The sequence below is a fragment of the Lepidochelys kempii genome, chromosome 15, assembly GCF_965140265.1.
Source record: "Lepidochelys kempii isolate rLepKem1 chromosome 15, rLepKem1.hap2, whole genome shotgun sequence".
Lineage (NCBI taxonomy): Eukaryota > Metazoa > Chordata > Testudines > Cheloniidae > Lepidochelys > Lepidochelys kempii.
The window spans coordinates 10,559,631-10,581,260 of NC_133270.1; the positions used below are offsets into that span (position 1 = coordinate 10,559,631).

A 21,630-nucleotide genomic window follows, 5' to 3' on the forward strand; every position below is an offset into this window, starting at 1 on the left:
AATCCATGGAGCATGAAGAAGACCCACCTCTGCAATAATCCAATATGCAGATGGAGCCCATGGACTGCTGCTCTTTTTGCTAAACAGGAGTGGCCTATGGTAAAGTGCAAGGCTATGCCTACTCTTATATGGAGATATGGTCCAATAATACTTACAACAGTCATTTTTTTGTATGCAGCTGCACCCTATGAAGCTGTACAATGAGTCATCCATCTTCCATGGAAAGGTATACAAGACGGGGTTCCATTTGTCCTGCAGCCACCTTCTTTTTTCAGAGATGGAGGTCACTGTGGTATTCTGTTTTTTCTGCTAGATTAACTCACAGCGAGGCTTCTATATGAGCACACTTGTAATGACTATTGCAATTGCAAAGTAAGGTTCACACATACCTGAAAATTTTCAGGTAGAGCTGGGACAGAGGGTCTGACAAAGACTAACAAAATTTTAAAAATTATTCACAGAAGCCTTTGCTTTAACAGTATTTTCCCAAGTTATTTTTCTATAGAAATATTGTTCTTGTTGGTGTTAGAGCCAAAACTAATATTCCTTTTAACTTGAAGTCTTCAAATCACGATTTGAGGACTCAAGTAACTCAGCCAGAGGTTAGGGTGACCAGATGTCCCGTTTTTAAAGGGACAGTCCCATTTTTAGGGACTTTTTTTTTTTCATAGGCACCTATAACCCCGCCTCCCCCTCCTGTTTTTTCACAGTTGCTATCTGGTAACCCTAGTTAGGAGGTCTATTATAGAAGTGGATGGGTGAGATTCTGTGGCCTGCAATCTGCAAGAGGGCAGACTAGAGGATCATGATGGTCCCTTCAGGCCTTAAAGTCCATGAGTGTGTCTTTGCTTAGCGTTTATTCAGGATTTTTTTCACTTATAAATTTTTAGGCATACACTGCAGAGATGCACTAGCAGGAGATGAAGAAACAGCTATAATCAATGTCCTAGATACTGGATGTGTCTTCAAAGCAATTACAGGAATGTCAAATTTTGTTTAGCACAGATTCAAGCCAAAATATTGACACAAGTTAGTAGTTCAATAAACTGAGCTGATTACTGGATTTAACCATATGTTTACAATTTATTAACCCTCACAAATACATTACTTGTGTGTACTATTTAAAATCGGAACAAGTATAATTAGCACTGAAAAAAAAATACAACCCATGTGTCACTGAGGTAAGTGTCTACAGCTTAGCAAGAGACAGAGGGCCTGGCAAACAAGGAGAGTTAAACTGAAAAATGCTGTGACTCATAACATTTGTGAGAAACAGAATGTAGTTGAATCAGTCTTCTACTTGTGTCATTTAGGGGACAGGATTGTTTTACCTTTGAGGATTTTTTTGTAGTAGGACCATACCATACTTAATGGCCTAAAAGAAACATGATCTGAGTTGTAGAGGTGCTAAGCACCTGCAGTTCCCATTGATTTCAATGTCTCTGAAATCAGATCAATATGATGTTTCTACAAATGACATGTTTACTGAAAATATAGCTGTTTCTATGCTTACTTCTCAAAATGCTCATGTCATTAAAAAAAAAGGGTCTGGGTCTGTCTGTGTGATGCTTTTGCCAGGGACAGAACAGGAATGGAGTCTTAGAACTTAGTAAGTAATCTAGCTAGATAGGTGTTAGATTCTGTTTGTTTAAATGGCTGAGAAAATAAGCTGTGCTGAATGGAATGGATATTCCTGTCTTTGTGTCTTTTTGTAACTTAAGGTTTTGCCTAGAAGGATTCTCTGTGTTTTGAATCTAATTACCCTGTAAGGTATTTACCATCCTTTTTTACAGAGGTGATTCTTTTTACTTTTTCTTCTATTAAAATTCTTCTTTTAAGAACCTGATTATTTTTTCATTGTTCTTAAGATCCAAGGGTTTGGGTCTGTGGTCACCTATGCAGATTGGTAAGGATTTTTATCAAGCCTTCCCCAGGAAGGGGGGTATAAAGTTTTGGTGAGGATTTGGGGGGGAAAGACGTTTCCAAATGAACTCTTTCCCAATAATAAATACCGGTTAGACATTTGTTGGTGGCAGCAAAAGTCCAAGGGCAAAAGGTAAAATAGTTTGTAGCTTGGGGAAGTTTTAACCTAAGCTGGTAAAAGTAAGCTTAGGAGGTTTTCATGCAGGTCCCCACATCTGTACCCTAAAGTTCAGAGTGGGGAAGGAACCTTGACAGCTCACTTGAGGGGTTTAAATTTCTTTTACCACACTAGTATGAGGCGGCTCAGATCATGAAGGATCAGAATCTTGTTGCCTTTATTATACATTGCACCTTTAGGATTCTTTTCCTATCACCTATAATGAGACAGATATTATAATAGTACTGCCAGTATTTTCCTATTTGTATGCAGTTAATCAATTACTCTGGAAAAGACTATTGGATTAATCATGCCCATTAAGGACCAGAAAGGCAGCTCCAGTAGTGAAGGTTTTTGGCACATAAAAACAACTCCCACTGTATATTTCCCTTTAGCAGTGTCATCAATGCTTGTGATTATAATTACAAATCTTGCACTATTTGGAGTTTTTCGTAAAGCCACAGTTCCCGGAGTCTTGAGAATCTCAGCTTGAATTTTTTTAAAGTGAATTTCAAGACCACATGGTTGTGGAGAAAAGCTTGAAAACTTAACCAACATACACCCCAAATGCTCAAACAACAAGAGGCAAATAAAGCCTCCCAAGTGTATTTATTTTTAATCTTCATAGAGCCTGCCTCCTGATTTTGAATGCTTGGGGCTTGTTAACACCATTACTACTGCAACATGGACATTTCACAACAGTATCAGTTTTACAGAACAGCTTTTCCATAAAATGAGATTCAATTATTTAGAAATCCAAACATTTGAAGATTTTACACTATCGCCATTTTTTTTCTTTTTTCCATTGAAGAAGGATTAAGTATCTTGCAAGTTTAAACATCTCTCCCATACATTCCTGTGTGCTTGTCTTGATCTGCATATAGTTCAGCTGCCCCTGACAGTAACTTGGCAGTTCAAGGCTGTTTGTTTCATCAGTGGTAGGAATATCTTCTCTTCCATTGAAGAGTGATTTTTGCAAGACATCTATGTCTGACATGAAATAAATAGTTCTCTCATCTCCAGTTCGCATCAGGTTTACCCACTGATCAGGTTTAATTTCTGTGTTATGGTAAAATTGGTGAGTGTTTTTATTTCTGGTTGACTATACGTTATCTGTTTATTCATCAAAATGTATTCTACATAGTCAGAAACACAAATCAAGATGACTAAAGCCAGCTTTAAACTTTTTTTTAAAATAGTTAAATAGAATATTGAAAGTTACCTTAATCTTCTTAAAAACACAGATGAATTCATATAGTCTTTCCTGAAATGAGACTGTATTCATTCACCATATTTTTTCACTTGACACTATACAAGGAGAAAAGTGTATGTAGTGGCTTTAAAATTTAATATTTAATTCCGCCAATAAAAATTGGATCCCTTAATTTACAAGCTACAACATAATGAGAATCATAGGTATCCTTCATTGACCATGTCCAACTTTTACTCACATGCCAACAGTAATTTTTAAACTGTAAGTATAATTTTCTTCTAGTTGTTTTTGCAAGTGGAGACTAACATATATAAATCATGAAGAGAGAGTGTGCATGATGTGTGTGTAGGACCAGTGCTCTCAATTACTGAATGATCTAGCCACCCTTCTTTAGGGAATCTGCTGCATTCTCCTCCCTTTTCTGCCTGTCTACTATAATGACATAGGTGCACTTTCAGTACATCCATTGAACATTTTGCTGTCTGCTGTTTTGTACCTTTTGGACGATATTAACTTTTTAAAGTCTGTTTCAGTGCATAACATCTACTAACAAAATACAACTCCATGCATAATGGGTGAAATTCACTCTAATGCAGTGAGCCTGCAAAAGACCTCAGCATTTAGGCCCTTCACAGCACTAGGGTAAATTTCACCCTTTTATGACTATGTTTAGTCATGTTCATTAATTTCTGTTCATTCAAGAAACATACAATTCACCAACTTTTACCAAAACAAAGTAGAAACATGATATAGAATAAAGTCACCATAGGGGAGTCAAATAATTAAATTATATAGCACACATCTCATCCTGCAGGATCACAAATCATATTATGGACACTTCAGGGGAGAGTAAGATCATTTTGTCAGATTTTGAAGCAATACACTCTTGAACAGAAAAACCCAACCCTCCAAAAAGGCCACCCTAGGGGATATTTCTTTCTATTTTAGTATCTGTTTTTAATTCCTGACTAAGTTTCAGTATTGGTATGGTCCAGATCATCAAGCCCTTTCCTACTTACTCCCATCATCATGGCAGCTACAGAAGATCAGCCTTCCAAGGGAAGCCGTGGGGGCAAAAGATCTATCTGGCTTTAAGATTAAACTCGGTAAGTTTATGGAGGAGATGGTATGATGGGATAACATGGTTTTGGCAATTAAATATTCATGGTAAATAGGCCTAATGGCCTGTGATGGGATGTTAGATGGGGTGGAATCTGAGTTACCCAGGAAAGAATTTTCTGTAGTATCTGGCTGGTGAATCTTGCCCATATGCTCAGGGTTTATCTGATCGCCAAATTTGGGGTCGGGAAGGAATTTTCCTCCAAGGCAGATTGGAAGAGGCCCTGAAGGTTTTTCGCCTTCCTCTGTAGCATGGGGCACAGGTCACTTGCTGGAGGATTCTCTGCTCCTTGAAGTCTTTAAACCACGATTTGAGGACTTCAATAGCTCAGACATAGGTGAGAGGTTTTTTGCAGGAGTGGGTGGGTGAAATTCTGTGGCCATTCAGGAGGTCAGACTAGATGATCATAATGGTCCCTTCTGATCTTAGTATCTATGAATCAGCATTAATAACCACATGGGATTACTCCAGATTGTATGATCAGATAAACAACTTCAATGTATGGGACTGAACACACTTATCCATTCATCCTGATTTGAGCCCATAAATTTCATTGCTTTTTGAGGAGTCAAAGCAGTCTCTTTTCATATTTCAAACAAAAGTTCTTAGTGCTCTGCATTTCTTAGGCTTCACCATTTTTTATCCGATAAAATAGATATGGTTTGTTTAACAATCTTAGAGAACACAAAAATCTCACTTTATCTTCCAAAAATACCTCAGCTTCCTGCTACCAGAGCTTTCTGATGTCTCTCTGTATATGGGGCCAACAGTATTGGTGAACTATAAATTCCTGAAGTGGATCTTGCTAGATGAATAACTCAGATCAGAGTTCAATGACCAGAAAAATGACCAAAAAAAAAAAAAAATCAATCTTGTTAAAACTAGTACTAATCTTAATTCACTACCAAGTGTTAGAGGTCACAAAAGTGGAGGCCTGTTATGTTCAACAGTTGGGCAACTGAAGACGGTATGTTCAAGATGCCACTGACCAACAGAATTGTGGGAGCTAGGGAATGTAGTTACTGAGTTGAAATCAGTACTTGTCAGGTTTTTTTAAAATTGTGTTAGTCTTGCCTTGGTTCCAAACCCCCCAGCTTGTTTCAATATTGGAAAGGTCTTTTGTTCATTGCAATGTTATGTACACTAAAAAATTAGTGCTCCAAATATCTCTTGAAAAAAATGGCTCAAAAAGTACACGCATCATGGGAAAACTTTTCCCATATACCTGGCATAAGATGGCTCTACATTTAGACAATATACTTTTGTAGAAAGAAAAATGCTTTCATCATCAGCATTAAATTCAAAGCCTTTATTAAACGTTCCATCTTCAAACAATCTGCATTTAATCCCCCTTTTGCATTTGAAATTTCTAAGGCTATTTTAAATAGTAGTTTTACAGGGATTTTCAGTCTTCAGAACCACCACAAGTTAGTACACAAAAACATTACGTTTTAACTTTCACAGATTTCTATTTCCTCTGCACAAGATCTGTGGAAAAGACCAGTGTAAGCTCCTTTACTAGAGCTTTTACACACTTCTGAGAAGGAAACGGGTTTCACGCACAGGCTTGATGCTCAAGACACACCTCACAATCAGTTACAATTAACTGATACTGATTGGTATGATGGTCTCTTGTGCATTCAGTTTCAAAAAGGGGACCAAATTTTCAATTTTTAGTGAATGTAGGTCTAATTAAGGCTATTCTGGTATATTTTTGATATTAAAATACTCTCTGGGAGCCCTTTTCATAAGCCCCCATCGGAATTAACATTTTCAAAAATGAAAACATTTAACATTGGTTTTTGAGTTGAAATGCTGATGCAGCTGTTGGTTCAGTGTTTTCTTTTCTTCGGGATCTTAAATATCACGTCAATATAGTGTCATCGATCTGTTCAACAGAATCAGCCTGGCTGGCAAGCTTCTTCAGAGATCTCCTGCAGCTCTCATTCAGCAGCTCCAGACTGGCAGCATCTAGGATCTTGGAGACAGACTATGGAAAGAGGAAGAAGATAATACCAATAAAAGCATTCACTCCTAATGCTATATTAGCCCTTATCTATTTTTTTCTATTCCCAAAAAAAGCATTAAAAAAATTCAGTATCTTACAGGGTGTGTCAGAACATAAACACTGGCTAAATTTATACCCAAATTTACAGCTGTATTGAAGAAAACTCTTGTAATTCTTCTCCCAACAGATCTAATGAATAAAATTCAGTTAGGAGTCAAACATAAAAATCTTGCTTTTCATACATAATTGATCTGTCTAGCTTCTTGCATTCAAAGTTCTATCTCTTTATAATTAAACAGGTGTGCATTTTTAATTTTTTTTTTTTAGGACTAGAATTGAGAGTTTAACATCCTTGGTATGGAGAGCAAGATTCAGGGTTACAGACTAAATAAAACCTGTTTGGAAATACTCAACATTACCACAAATTCTTCTGGTTAAGTCTAATATGAACAGATGAGAATACCACTGGACACAAAGCTCTCTGCAATTGTATGTTGTATAATTTAAGAATGAACAAAAATGCTCTGAGAAACTACAGGCCCATTCATTTGACCTCAATTGTATGCAAGGTCTTAAAACAAATTTTGAAAGAGAAATTAGTTAAGGACATACAGGTAAATGGAAATTGGGATAAAATACAACATGGTTTTATCAAAGGTAGATTGTGCTAGACTACCCTGATCTCTTTTTTTGATAAAATAACCAATTTTCTAGACAAAGGAAATACAGTAGATATAATCTATCTGGATTTCAGTAAGCCATTTGATACAGTTCCACATGGGAAATTAGTTAAATTGGAAAAGATGGAGATTAAAACAAGAATTAAAATGTAGGTAAGGAACTGGTTAAAGAGAAGACTACAGCAGGCCATGCTGAAAGGTGACTTGTCAGACTGGAGCGAGGTGACTAGTGGAGATTCTTAGGGATCAGTCTTGGGACCAATCTTATTTCACATTTTCATGAATGACCTTGGTAAAAAAGGAGGAGTGTACTAATAAATTTGCAGATGACAAAAAGTTGGGAGGTATTGTTAATAGAGGACGACTGGAATATTATACAAGAAGATTTGGATGACTTTGAAAACTGGAGTAATAGAAATAGGATTAAATTTAATAGTGCAAAGTCATGCATTTAGGGGCCAACAACAAGAATTTTTGCTATAAACTGGGATGCATTGGAAGTGACAGGAAGAGGAAGAAGAGGGTGGAGATGGATGACAGGAGAGAGATCACTTGATCATTACCTGTTAGGTTCACTCCCTCTGGGGCACCTAGCATTGGCCACTGTCGGTAGACAGGATACTGGGCTGGATGGACCTTTGGTCTGACCCAGTATGGCCATTCTTATGTTCTTATGATCTGGGTGTATTGGTTGATCAAAGGATGACTACTGGCTGCCAATGTGATGCAGCCGTGAAGAAGGCCAATGCAGTCTTCGCATCAAACATGGTATTTCCAGGAAGTATTATCATTGGACAAGGGTAGTGGTGAGATCTCATCTGGAATACTGTGTGCAATTCTGGTCTCCCATGTTTAAGAAAGATGAATTCAAACTGGAACAGGTGCAGAGAAGGGCTACTCGTATGATCAGAGGAAAGGAGAACCTAGCTAACAAGAGGAGACTTATGGAGCTGGGCTTGTTTAGCTTAAACAAACGAAGGCTGAGGGGAGGCGCTCTATATCTACAGCAGAGGGATAAACACCAGGGAGATAGAGGAGTTATTTAAGTTAAGTGCCAATGTTGATGCAAGAACAAATGGATATAAAACTGGCCACCAACAAATTTAGGCTAGAAATTAGACCACGTTTCTAACCATCAGAGGAGTGAAGTTCTGGAACAGCCTTCCAAGGCGAGAAGAGGGGGCAAAAAAACCCAAACTTGTTTCAAGACTGAGCTTGATAAGTTTAGGGAGGGGATGGTATGATGGAACTGCCTACAATGGTACATGGCCCATCTGTGACTGCGAGTAGCAAATATCCTCAACTGCCAGAAATGGGACCCTAGATGGGGAGGACTGAGTTACTACAGAGAATTCTCTCTCAGGTGTCTGGCTGGTGAGTCTCACCCATATGCTCTGATCATCATATTTGGGGTTAGGAAGGGATTTTCTCCCAGGTTATACTGGCAGAGACTTTAGGTGTTTTTCGCCTTCCTCTGCAGCGTCGGACACAGGTCACTTGGTGGTTTGAATTAGAGTAAATGGTGGATTCTCTGTAACTTGAAATCTTTAAATTTCTATGGCCTGTGATGTGCAGTTCAGACTACAACAGAGGTCCTCAAAGTGTAGGGCATGTCTCCCTTAGCAGGGCATGGAGAATCATTGGGTGGGGGTGGGGAGGGAATGCTCTGGCGCCCCCCCCACCCCCCCCCCAGTTCTGCTCAGGTCCCACCCCTAGCCATGGCTCCGCTCCCGGCCCCACGCCATCCCCCAGCCTTGGCCACAGCTCTGTTCCGGCACCAGACCCACCCCTAGCTGCAGCCCCAGCCTCAGTCCCCTTACCCATCTGCATCTCTCTCAACCGCCACCCACAGGCATGGCCCAGCTCCCAGCGGGGTATGTGTGGGGGTGTGACCCTCAAATGTTTGGGGACCACTAGACTAAATGATTATGATGATCCCTTCTGGCCTTAAAGTCTATGAATTTCAAACAAGAAACACACAAAGAAAAATTCTTACACACTTACAAGCACATCAAAGCATTTCAGCTGGTTCCACAAATTCAGACATAAGCACTAAATAAAAATACCTTAGAGCTGGAAAAGAATTCTGGACATTGACACGCAAAGGAATGTTTCATCCATCCTACAACAGCTCAGAGCGCAACTACTACAGAAATATGTTCATATACAGATGACCCTTATTATAATCAACAGCATGGCAAAGCCTAATAGCATTCTAAAGATGTGGCTATTAATTGTTGGGTACAGAAGGGAAGTTAGCTTGATACATTTTAGTGATATATATTACCGCATTGTAACCATGTATGCCCAAGATAGCCAAGTGGAGAAATATGGAAGTTTGTATGAGAATATTGATCTAGGATGAAGAATTAGATGCTAACCCAAGAAACATTCCCCATTCCACCCGCCCCACATCCATCAATTGTAATATTTTATACCGCAAGAGATTCATTTATATATTCAAAGATAAAAGGCTCCACCCACAACAATATTTAGGTTACTCGTATGCAACACAACATGATATGGCCTTCCACTAGGTAGCAAAGTGTTTCTTGTTCATACCTGAAGCACTTCTTCGCCCTCTCTCATCTTCAGGAGGTTAACTATGGCTTGGTCACTGTAGGCCCTCACACTGGTGTTTTTGTCTTTTGTATTGTCCAGAAGTGCTTTGAGGATTGGTTTAATTGTTTGAGGATCCATAGAGGGGAGGTGATTTTTATTCGCCCACCAGATCATCTTTTCTGCAATTAACTTGATGTCACTGGATGGATTCTGGAGACACTGATTGACACACAAAGACATCCTTAATTTCAATTTACCTTTTTGATAGGGAAGCTAAACTAAAGACTACAAGCACGGACAGAACTGCAGATGCTCCTCATTCTCCCCACAGTACATTTCTGTTTTTCATTATCTACCAACAAGTTTAAGCAAACTGTTAAATGAGAATAAGTCAGGATTGTAACTTGACAACAATACACCTTTTTAAAATAAAAGTTTTGCAGCTTGTGGTTGTCTGCAGGTCCTGTGGTTTCCCTGCAGCTACTTCAGGAAACAGCAATGACCACTAGCACAGCAACAGTTGAGAATTTGAGTGTTTCCATTAAATGTCCTCTTTTTGGTCGTTTTCATTTTCCAATAAAAGCCTGGGACAGTCTGAAGCCTGACATGTCAGAGCAGTGGCTATGGGTCACCGTTGCCTTTTTTAAATGAGTTTTACAACCTTTAATTTTTAATATGAACTTGCCCCTTCTGTTCTTTTTAACCTTAACCAATTTATGATTTACTGTGCACCACACTGGTTTTATCACAATATTCATGTGTATTAACAGCATATTTATACCACAGTACATGATAATGTGTCATACAAATTAAATGTAAGGGCTACAAATGTTGGATGTCTAGTACTTTCTGATATGCTTTCACATAACAGGAGCTGCTTTGAAGCCACTGTGGTCTATATCATGTGTAGGGCCCTACCAAATTCAGGGCCATGACAAACACGTCATGGACTGTGAAATCTGGTCTTTTGAGTGCTTTTACCCTATATTATACATATTTCACAGGGGAGACCAGCGTTTCTCAAATTGGGGATCGTGACCCAGAAGAGAGTTGCAGGGGGGGTCACAAGATTATTTTAGGTGGGTTGTGGTATTGCCACCCTTACTTCTGCCAGCCGTCAGAGCTGGGTGGCTGGAGAGTGATGGCTGTTGACCGGGCGTCCAGCTCCGAAGGCGACGCCCCACCAGCAGCTGCGCAGAAGTAAGGGTAGCAGTACCGCGACCCTACTACAATAACCTTGTGACCTCCTGACAACTCTTTCTTGGGTCAGGACCCATACAATTACAAAACCATGAAATTTCAGATTTAAATAGCTGAAATCATGAAACTTATGATTTTTTAAATCCTATGACCATGAAATTGACCGAAATAGACCGTGAATTTGGTAGGGCCCTAATCATGTGCTTCAGAGCTTTTAAATTAAAAAGGAAAAAAAATCCTGAAAACAAAAATAAATGTCTTTATTGCCAATTAAAGGTGACTGGCAAAGAAAACAATTGAGCTTGTGTCTTTTTTCAATTTTGCTTCTTTATGTTGTATAAAAAAGTCCTGAGAGGTTTTTTTTTTTTTTCCAATGAAAAAGGGGCAAGAGGGCTTCTGCTTGGTTTTCACATTAGAAATTCAGCTCCTGTCTACCCTGGTAAAAAGGTGACGCATTAAGAAACTGAAACCAGAGCAACAGAGAGAAAGGGATTTTTAGACTTTTTAAAACTCTGGTTTGCTTCAGGTTTTTTGTTAGTATCTATTTAACGTCAGTGATGGACATTGTAGAGAAAAGACATCTTTGTTAGCATCCCCGCCTCTTTAATAAGAAAAGAGGTGAGAGCTGCAAAACGTGGGAAGTGCTGCACCAAAACCAGGGAAGGAGAGTTAACATTCTGGATATTTCCTAGGTTTTAAAAAAAAGGCAGAAATATTAAAAGGGGGGAAAAGGCATTTTCACGTCTTCCTCATACAGCAAGCAGCAGCAAAAAATTACAAAAGCTCAATTTTTCTTTTACTTATTCCTTTATAAGTCACCATTATTGCAACATGTATATTATGTACCTGCTATCTATCTGCACTAGTAAAAGTATAACCAGGAGGCGAAGGTTTGAGTGTAAAGCCCCTTTTTTTTGTGCTGTTAACACTATCTGAACATACACAGGCTTCTAAAAACTAAAAGGTATCAAAAACCATTTTGTTTGTACTTTGTTGCAGACAAATCTAGATGCTCAAGCACTCCCGGGTTCACAGATTCAAAATACAAGATGTCCAAGTTTACTGCTTTTATTTCATATTACAACTAGTACTGAGAGTTTAATTGACCAAACCATCAACTGGCCAATGACCCTCTGCAGCTGACCCCAATACAGGCCACATTCCATTGGTTATGGTCTTTGCAGAATAGTTCAGGTAGCACAAAACTTAAATGACACATTCTTGGGCTCACCTTAATGAAAAGGTTGGCAAGTTTGGGAGGCAGATTTCCTCCTTCTGTTTCTATGTGGTATTTCATAAGAAAACCCATTCCTCTGATACCACTAACTGCAATGGGGATCTGCAGCACAAAGAGAACCAGGGCACTTTCGTTATTATAATTATTACAGTAGTGTGTAGAGGCCTTTATGTGCTCGGTACTGTACATGCACAGAGTAAGAGCGAATCCCTGCCTTGACGAGCTTACAGTCTAACAGACAAGACAGATAAATGAAAGGAGGGGAAACGGAGGCAGAGAGAGGTCAAATTACTTGCCCAAGGTCGTACAGCAGGTCAGTAGAAAAGCAAAGAATAGAAATCATATATCCAGAGTCCCATCGCTAAGGATTACACTGCCTCTCAAAGCTAAATATGCACAACTATTACTTTATCTTTCCTAAGTATTAATTAGTCACACCATGATGGTCAGCCTACATACAGACCTTCTTCATAAGATGAAAGAGACCCTCATTCCCTAGTAATTCTAGTCCTAACTTGAGCACCTATCATAGGAGGATCAGACAGTTGTGTGGTCATGCTGAAAACTGCTTCAGCAATGTAAACAACTTTCACTGAAGTAAGGTCGGAGGAAAGAGGAATGAGCCTGTATCTGAAGTGCTTTCCAAACATGCTCTGGGTTCAGCACATTAAACGAACTCCAGAAGTGTGAAATTTAAAATATAGACAACAAAGAGCACTTTCAACAACTTACACACCATCACACACCAACCACTTCCAGGGACAGTGGAAATCAGATGAGAATCAGAATAATCAAGGAGCTCAAGTGCAGAACTCTCTCTTTGTTCATGGAACATTCTTCAGAGTGTGGTTGAGGGCTGTCCCAGTTTTATTGGGTAGCACTGAGAGTCTGCAAAGCTTTAAACTGTTTACAGTGCAACAGACAGAGCTCTCGGGAAATGCTCTGGATGGCCTTCAGATAGTGCTTACCCTGTCTGCCGTGGCGTTGCTCAGGATCCTCTCCTGAACGCTGTTATAGTATTTGGGGGCACATAGTCTGCTGGGAGCTACCTTTATAGCCACAGACAGTGCAAGGCTCTGTCCATGCCTCACCATCCAATCAATCCCAGAGACATCCGCTGCAAGAGGGAGAGAGCAATATTGAGCCTTGCTACCCAGTATACCAAATATAAATGAGTTTTGTCATCTGTCTGTTTTCATAAAAAAAACAAACACTTCAATAATACCTTGCTTAGAAAGCTCTATGCAAACATTAACATTAAACCCAACAACTCTATCATGTGAGACCCATTTTGCAGCTATGGAAACTGGAACAAAGAAGCGACTTATTTTAAGGCTACAAAATGAGTCTGGCATAGCTGTGGATTCAATTTAGCAGTTCCTGGTTCCCAGCCCCATGCTCATCCCATTGCCTCGGATGATCTCAATTAGGTATTATTCTCTGACATGTAACAATTTAAAAATGTAAAGGATCTTGTCATCATTAGTGAAGCTACATCTCTTCAATGAAATAAACACATTTGTTGGCAATTCATAGATTCATAGCAACCAATCACTAGATTCCCATTTTAACTCCACAGAGTGGAATGCTATAGTAATGCCCCCAAACCACTAACCATTCCTGGAGAATTAATGTTTTTGCCAGAAACCAGGACAACGGAGTTAATTCTCCAAGAGCAGTTAGAAGTCTTAGGGCATTGATATTCCACAATCTCTCAATGTTACAGCCAAATGACACAAAAAGTGGCAGCTGTTTCAAAACTTGCTATAAAAATGTATTTTTACAGTACACAGGTTTCTAACCTTTTTGGTCTGCTGCATCAGTCTGCTACACTAAGACCTCAGCTGTACATGTTAGTGTCTATAGCTTCTCCATTCAACTCTGCATGTTCTATGTATCCCCAATTCAACTCTGCCTGCCCTTTGGGTAACGGAGCACTGACTGTCTCAAATTACAGGAGTAATCCAAGGCCCCACTGCGGATGAGAGTGCACACTAATGAATGGGAGACTAGCAGAGGAATGTGCAATAGAGGCCCTAGAATAGAGGCTCAACATTAAGAATTGAGAACACAAGTCACGAAAGCCTGTGGGACCAGTGACTGAAAGTGCTACTCTGCAGTACTTAGGGCCTTCTCCACAGTTTAAGATTTCATAATTAATAAAACGCCCTGTTTATTTCAGAACATATTTACAACTATCTGCCAGACATACCCAATAAGTGTTGCTGCAGAACAGTGCTGAGCTCTTCTTCTGACAGAAATGCACACAGCTCTGCTAGACAGCCAGCTGACGCCATGCGGGTAGCATCCTACAAAGGAGAGGAGGGGGAGAAAGGCAAAGATTAGAGGAGTTTGATACACATTGCCTTCTCAGTGGAAATTGTCTAAGTGACAAAAGAAGCTCTGAAACAAAAACACAAAGGAAAATGAAGGTTTCACAGCCAGCTCCCCACCCCCACCATTTGTTGATTTCAGTCAACTCCAAGTTCTCTTGTACACTGCAGTAAAATTTAAAATCAAGCCCACAGCCAAAATGGTCAGCTCAGTGCAAAGTACAGCACCACTGCCTTGATGTAAGCATTGAGTTATACACATGGAAAACACATTTGCTTTCACCTCTGTGATTTAAGAGAGCCTTTTGTGGACATGGAAAGCTCAAATTCTTGATTTACAGGCTGGGAAACACAGCAGTGGTGCCTGCTGTCCGCCTGCAAAATACCCTTTTGCAGTGAAGATGCCCTGCTTCAAAACTTTTAGCACCCGTTGTTACTTTAGCTTGCCAAAATGATGAGTTTGCCATTGCAATTCTCCACACATTGATTGGACTGGTCCTGCTTTGAGCAGGGGGTTGGACTAGATGACCTCCTGAGGTCCCTTCCAACCCTGATATTCTATGATATTTACATTGCAATGAGAGTTTTTCCATCTCTAACATGCCAGCAACCTGTGTTTTACGGATGTAGAATAAGGGGGCAGTTACTACAGAATGTGAATTTTGATTTTGCGGTGCAGTGCTATGTTGGTTCCAGAGTAAGTGTTGCAATCTGCCATACGCAGCACATGCCTCTTTAAAACTGGATAATTTCTTTGTCAGTGAGAATGTAACCCCTCCGAAAAAAGGGAACTGCATAACCACATTGAGGTTATCTATACTGACGGAGATGTTAAGACTTCACATATGCTTTTACAGTGCAGCTGGGATATTTCCTACCTTCGGCTGATGGTAAGTGAATAGTTTTTAGCTGCCTCAACAAATATGTTGGTGGGGAACAGAAGGTCAAACACACAAAGCAGCCAAGGAAACACTCATTTCACAAAATTTAGGAGTTACAATAGATTGACCAGGGACGTATCTTATTCCTGGATAAAATTTGCTTCTCAGTCAACATACTGTAAGGTGTTGAAGCGATTTCAGTTTTACAGATTAAATTCTGTTTAGCGAGCAATGCAGAGCTTCAGCCTGCTTTTACAGAAGCTCTCTTTCCAGTGTATTATTAGTAACTCCTCCAGGAAGCTATTTTAGGAAACAATTCTGTTAGAAAGCTCAGCGTTTAAATTAAAAAACAAACACACAGAGTGCATGAGACGTCCCCCACGGGCCCTTCACAGCAATACCTCATCATGTCCCAGGATTCCGAGAAGCGCTGTGGTGATGGTCTTCCGAACTGTTGCGTCCACTTTAGCACCAGCTCCTTGCGTTACAAATCGCAGCGCTTGCAGCATGGTGTCTCTGCAGTGAACAACCACAAGTTACAATTCAAGACTGTAGTTTTCCCCGAACAGAATGTCAACAAAGAACAAGGAGCTGGCTGCCAACAACAGATTCACATACACAATGAATAGCACAAAGGTGGGTGTGCCTAAATTTGAAGGGGATGGAGCTTCTCTAAGGGCAGGAAACCATCAGCACCAAACAATGCCTGCATTGGTTCACATCTGATTGTCATGCTTACTGCTGGAAAGGCTCTTTGGCCATTCACAACGAGAGAAAATCTTCTCCAGTACGAGGCTCATTTCTTAGGGAGCTGGGCATTTTACTGATAGGTGGACTTATTCTTGGAACTAGGAAAAAATACCAAGTCCATATGGACTGAAACAAATGCTAAATAGGAAACAAACTATTGGAGTCTTTCATAGTATTTATATAACCTTGGCTTCTGCTCTACAGACAACTAATCTCTGACGTTAATTGAGTGTTTTTACAAAGTTAAACTTGCCTTTCTTCCCACTACTGCCAAGTAGTTCATGCCCTGCCCATTTTCCACTGCTTACCTGATGCTAGAATCCCCACTGGAACGGATCCCATTTAACAGCTCGGTAAAAAGAGGATCCACTTTAATATGGATGGCAATCAATTTACCGAGTGCATCAGCAGCCTTAAGGCGTACAGCACGGTTTGAATCTTGTAGCGCTTTGGTGAAGGTAGTCTGTAGCTGAGGCAGGAATGGTTTCAGGGCAATCCCAACCTGTATAGGCAGAGATTTAGGTGGTGGGAGGGAATCACGTGCACTCAAATGTGAAACAAAAACTAGACAGGGAAGATCAAAAAAAGTGTGGTCTCTTCTAACAGCACTTAGATATAAATGATAAAATCAGCACTTGCCCATCCAGATGAAGAATCTCCCTAACACACAGCTAAAAAAAAATGGGAAAGTCATGCTCGGACTGAATTCAGTTGTCAGAAAGCAGAGAATTAAGCACTGAAGTTTTTCACACCCATGACATGAGTATTCTTTGTAACTAAACATGGTACACAAAAGCCCAGTGTAACTTGGTTACGTAGAGAAGGTTAACAGATCTGGAGAGTTCAGACTTGACAAAAAGGAAAAACAAAGAAGTTTACCAGTGATTTGGAATCTTACCTTGGCCAACAGAAGGCTTAATGTTTCAAGCAAAGCCACCTTGACATTCCAACTGAACCGATCTCCCAATATCCGAATAAGTGGTCCAGTAATGCTCACGACAGAGGGTTTCAGGGCTTCAGCAGAGGTCAGTTTAATAACTAGTCCTAAGGCCTTTGCAGCTTCCTCTTTCTGCTCTGGGTTACCAGTTAGAACTCCCTCTCGCAGCACCGGAAGAATAGAAGTCACTCCCTGTCACAGGAATCAAACAAGAAAACAAGAACCAACAATGCAGACAACACCTAACCTACTTTCCCCCCACTTCCCACTGGAAGTGCAAGCTTGGAAATATCTTATCAATTTCCTACTGATCTTTATTTCCATTAGAAGTACGTTTGCTCAGTTTGATTTCATGCAGTTATGCCTCACTAAACTGCTCGCTGCTTAGTAAATTTTAATCCTGAAAGATTTGGCAGAGAAGTCCAGTTTCACACGTCCACCAAAAAGACAACTAATATGACTCATGTGCATTATAGAGTTGTCAAATAGTTACTTACAACAGAAACCCAAACTGGGGTATCAAGTAACAGCAGTAACCTATAGAAAGTCTCTACACCTAAAAGTCTGGAATGCTCCAGTGTTACAATATTCTGATAGGTACAAAAATCAAATTAACTAGGTTACTGGAAAGAAACAACAGTATTATTGTGGTAAATCACAGCCCCACACTACACACTTATCATTTACCTTCTTTGGAATACAGAATCCTGGCATGTGTTCTCCTTTGGCTTCATTCCCTACCATACGAATATCCCTATGCAGATCCTCAATGAGGGCAAGCTGGTTCCCAGCATCTAATTTCTGTAGGAGTGACAGAAAGGGCAAAGATGTGTAACAGCATTAATCACCACAATTTTTGAATTCCTCTCATGTTTACCAAGAGATAAGCCACTGCTATCTATGCCCACTCTCTCTGAATGTCTGACCTTTCATATATACTACTACTAGTCTAGTGCAGTCCTCAAAATACTACAATCTTTGCAAAGACTTCATTTCCAGTGAAAATAGAAAAGGAGGACTTGTGGCACCTTAGAGACTAACAAATTTATTTGAGCATAAGCAACCGATGAAGTGAGCTGTAGCTCACGAAAGCTGATGCTCAAATAAATTTGTTAGCCTCTAAGGTGCCACAAGTTCTCCTTTTCTTTTTGCAGATACAGACTAACACGGCAGCAATTCTGAAACCAGTGAAAATAGTGTGTTTTCTTGTCAGAGTATTTGACCAAGTCCATTCCCTCCCAAGCCTGTATTGCTACAACAACCCTGCCCCATATCTCACCTTGGTGATGGAATTGAGAGCATCCCAGCTTTCATTCAGAACCACAGGATTGGTATCATTAAAAAGTCTGATCAAGCCTGAGACCAGGTTCCTGAGATGGGCAGTGCAGTCTGCTTTTGATTTGGAGCAGTAAATGTTTAGAATGACAGCTGCTGCCTGCCTCATTCCCACCTCAGGGCTGCGAGTGGCTTCTAATAGATCTTCAATGATAATTCTCTGCCCGACATCATCTTCCACAGACAGGACTACAGCCTGGCAGTTAGCCATTTCCTAGAAAGTCAGAATGAACTTTATGTTAGCTTTCACCCAGAATAAAGCCACACATCTCAAGGTTTAATACTGTTGCCCTACAGACCATTATCCTCCAGGATAAATTGTACAGTTGTTAATTACTGTTAATGGAAACCAGTCACACCACCTACAGGTCTTCTGTTCTTGTAGTCCATCTAGAGCCCAAATCAATTTCTTATTTGTTAGTAACTAATTTTAACAATTGATTGTCCTTATTTAATGATAAATCCAGGGCATAAACTAAGGATGGAACACAATTTTTGAAGGATGGAGAGGAGAGTACATGGTAGATTCTCTCTAAAATTAAGAATTGCCCATTTGCCCAAATGAGAAGCTGCACAGGTAGCTTCCCAAGAGCCAAAAGGCTGCACTTAATTTACATAAAATGAGTGTGGTTGCATTTTGCTCCATCTTCAGTGCAGAGGTTTAGAGATCACAGGTCCCAGCACACAATACTTCATCTTGATCCAAGTCACCATACTGAAGGGAATGTCAGCTATGGACAACTTTAGATAGCTCCATGGGAATCTTTGTGCTAGGAGACTGAAAGATCAGCTAACAGACATCTAAGAATAGACAATGAACCCATCACTTTAATTTTTAGTTACACTGGGCTAAACAGACAGACAAAAACAATCAATTCTTGGGGACAAACACTCTGGACTTTGCATATTATATATTTTTGAAATCACAAGAAGCAGTATAGAAACAGAACCACACTCAGAGTAAGAACTGTAAGAAAATACGTATATTTTTAGTCTCTCATCTAATGCCCCAGTTTTCTAACGCTACAAACACATCCCGTTAATTGGACACACTGTTGGCCAAGCCCATTTAGATTCAGGTAGTCTAACTTTCCCAACTCCTGATATACCACCAACAAAAAGATCATTGAATCAAGGGGCTAATGCACTGAATTAAAACATACCATCAATTTATCTAAAAACCCTAAAACATTGTTTATAACTGAACTTAAAATACTAGTCTTCCTTACTTACCAAAAAATGAACTATGCCACTTACCAGTTGCTCATCAGCACTGCCCAACTTCTCTTTCAGCGCAGACATCATAGCAGGTAGGATTACACCCAGATGCCGTGTCAGGGCCTCGCCTGCCACAGATGAGAGGAATGCTAGCACTCTGGTGTTTACAGGAGGAGAAATTAGCTAAAGGAAACAGGAGAAGCAACAGTATTTTACTCCAGTAAGGTTTTTCAGAAGGCAACTCACTAATACACAGACATGAACAATTCTTAACCATGGGTACATGATAATCCAAATTACAACGAGCGCTTCTGCAAGTAACCTGTGCAGAGTTTGAAATTTTGCTCCCAGTCTTTGAATATCAGTGCAGAGAACATTTGAAGCAAGAAGAAATAAAAACACCTACGAAGTTTAGATTTATTCCAAATCATACCTTTGGCACCAGATAAGGCAGCACCACACGGCTCTTAACAGCCATAACTTGCTTAAGACCATCCAGAGCAAAGTCTGATGTCTCTTCAGTATCCTACAGAAAGAGTACAGGGGAGTTAGCCAGCTCGCATGCAAGATTATCTCTGCCACAGCAAACTAGACCTTGTTTCAAGTGACAATCTTTGGGATAATCATACAACCAGCACCTATATAAGTCCTTCCACCTGGGGCTCTCAAAGCCTTTTTCAGACTCTGAATCAAGCCTCCCTACCAGGTTGGGAAGAATCTCGTTAGTAAGGCACACAGATTAAGTGACTTCCCAAATGAAAAATGGAGACATTTAGCAGAGCCAGAAGATTACTCAGATGTTCCAACTCTTCGTTCTACACTTTAGCTAGAAGACCATTCCCTTCCCCTCTTGCAGAAGAGATGAATCCAGGGAAGAAATGAAATAATTAGACTTGTGACCCTCCCCTAAAGATCTAGCATTACAGACCAACTCCTCCTTCAGCCTGTATCGAGAATCTCAAAACTTGTCCTACAGTGAGGTTTTTTAAAAAGCGTTTGGTCATATCTGAAACACTTACCAGCTGCTTCAACAAAAATGGCAGGATGTCTTCAAGAGCCTGGTATCCAATTGTTGAGTGCAGCTGTTCAAATGTTTTGGCTGCAGCCTCTCTGACTTCTTCCAGAGGATCGCACAGAGCTTTTCTCACTGTAGGAACTAGAGACTCTGAGAAGAACAGCACCTATGAGATATATAGATACAATTACAGGACATCTGTCCCTGGCAGGTGGAGCATTAGCAACACCTGAACACAGCAACTGGGAACTCAGGACTTACACAATAGAAATAAATTGCTCTTTATTTGAAATTAATTCATGGAAAATTTAGATGGATTAATGTGTGTGAAAATCTGTAGCATCCACAATGAGTAGATTAGTTTGAAAGAAGTTTTCAACTCTTATGTCTCATAATCTGAAGACAGATTGCACTGTTTTAAGACTGCCAATTGCAGACATAAATTATATATATATATACACACACACACACATTTTCATCTGGACAGCAGTTCCAAATAGTTGCAAGTCCTGAAATTCAGTTCCTTTTACGGCAGTTCATAAAGCAAGTTTGCTGCATCTTCACCCCTTAACTGCAAAGAATGTATTTTATAACAGCTCATGGGCTAAGAAGTTTGAAATTTCCCCTCTGGAATTTAACTTACTGCATCCCTGCTGGTGGACTTCATGATCTCACTCAAACCAATGCAGACACCTTGCCTCTCATCGCTCTTCTCTGACCTCAAACCCTCTTCCAGGATAGGGATGATTTCTGGAAGGATCTTCTCTCCCAACTTTCGAACGAGATCCCCCAGCGTCCGTGCTGCAACCTGTCCCCAACAATCATACAACAGGTCACTCTGAACAGTTATCACAAGCAACTAGTTAGAATGTGTCAACTCCAACTGAACTGGAACATTCCATTCTAACTAGTAAGAGATCTAAGGCAGTTAGCATTACGTACCCTAGTCCATCAGTGTTTCAGACGAATACAGACTGCATCGAGACACTATATACATGCTACGTATACACTCATGAAATACAGTCCATATTGCCACTCTAGACAATATGACCTCATGCACA

General features: G+C 40.1%; 1 protein-coding gene across 3 annotated transcripts in view; it reads right to left on the minus strand.

Moving 5' to 3' along the window:
- Positions 1-5,707: 5,707 nt before the first annotated feature.
- GCN1 (GCN1 activator of EIF2AK4) overlaps positions 5,708-21,630 on the minus strand; it is a 61,743-nt gene continuing 45,820 nt past the window's right edge. Inside the window, exons 45-58 of one of the 3 annotated variants that reach the window (XM_073312943.1) lie at positions 21,213-21,377; positions 20,574-20,735; positions 19,988-20,080; positions 19,594-19,737; positions 18,281-18,550; positions 17,689-17,802; positions 16,963-17,193; positions 16,373-16,566; positions 15,716-15,830; positions 14,313-14,409; positions 13,069-13,217; positions 12,095-12,202; positions 9,664-9,882; positions 5,708-6,403 (exon numbers count right to left, since the gene is read on the minus strand). In XM_073312943.1, the coding sequence (XP_073169044.1) occupies positions 6,278-6,403; positions 9,664-9,882; positions 12,095-12,202; positions 13,069-13,217; positions 14,313-14,409; positions 15,716-15,830; positions 16,373-16,566; positions 16,963-17,193; positions 17,689-17,802; positions 18,281-18,550; positions 19,594-19,737; positions 19,988-20,080; positions 20,574-20,735; positions 21,213-21,377 (2,187 nt within the window). In that variant the 3' untranslated portion in view covers positions 5,708-6,277. The remainder of the gene's footprint in view (positions 6,404-9,663; positions 9,883-12,094; positions 12,203-13,068; positions 13,218-14,312; positions 14,410-15,715; positions 15,831-16,372; positions 16,567-16,962; positions 17,194-17,688; positions 17,803-18,280; positions 18,551-19,593; positions 19,738-19,987; positions 20,081-20,573; positions 20,736-21,212; positions 21,378-21,630) is intronic. The other 2 variants (XM_073312944.1, XM_073312945.1) reach the window with 2 other exon arrangements.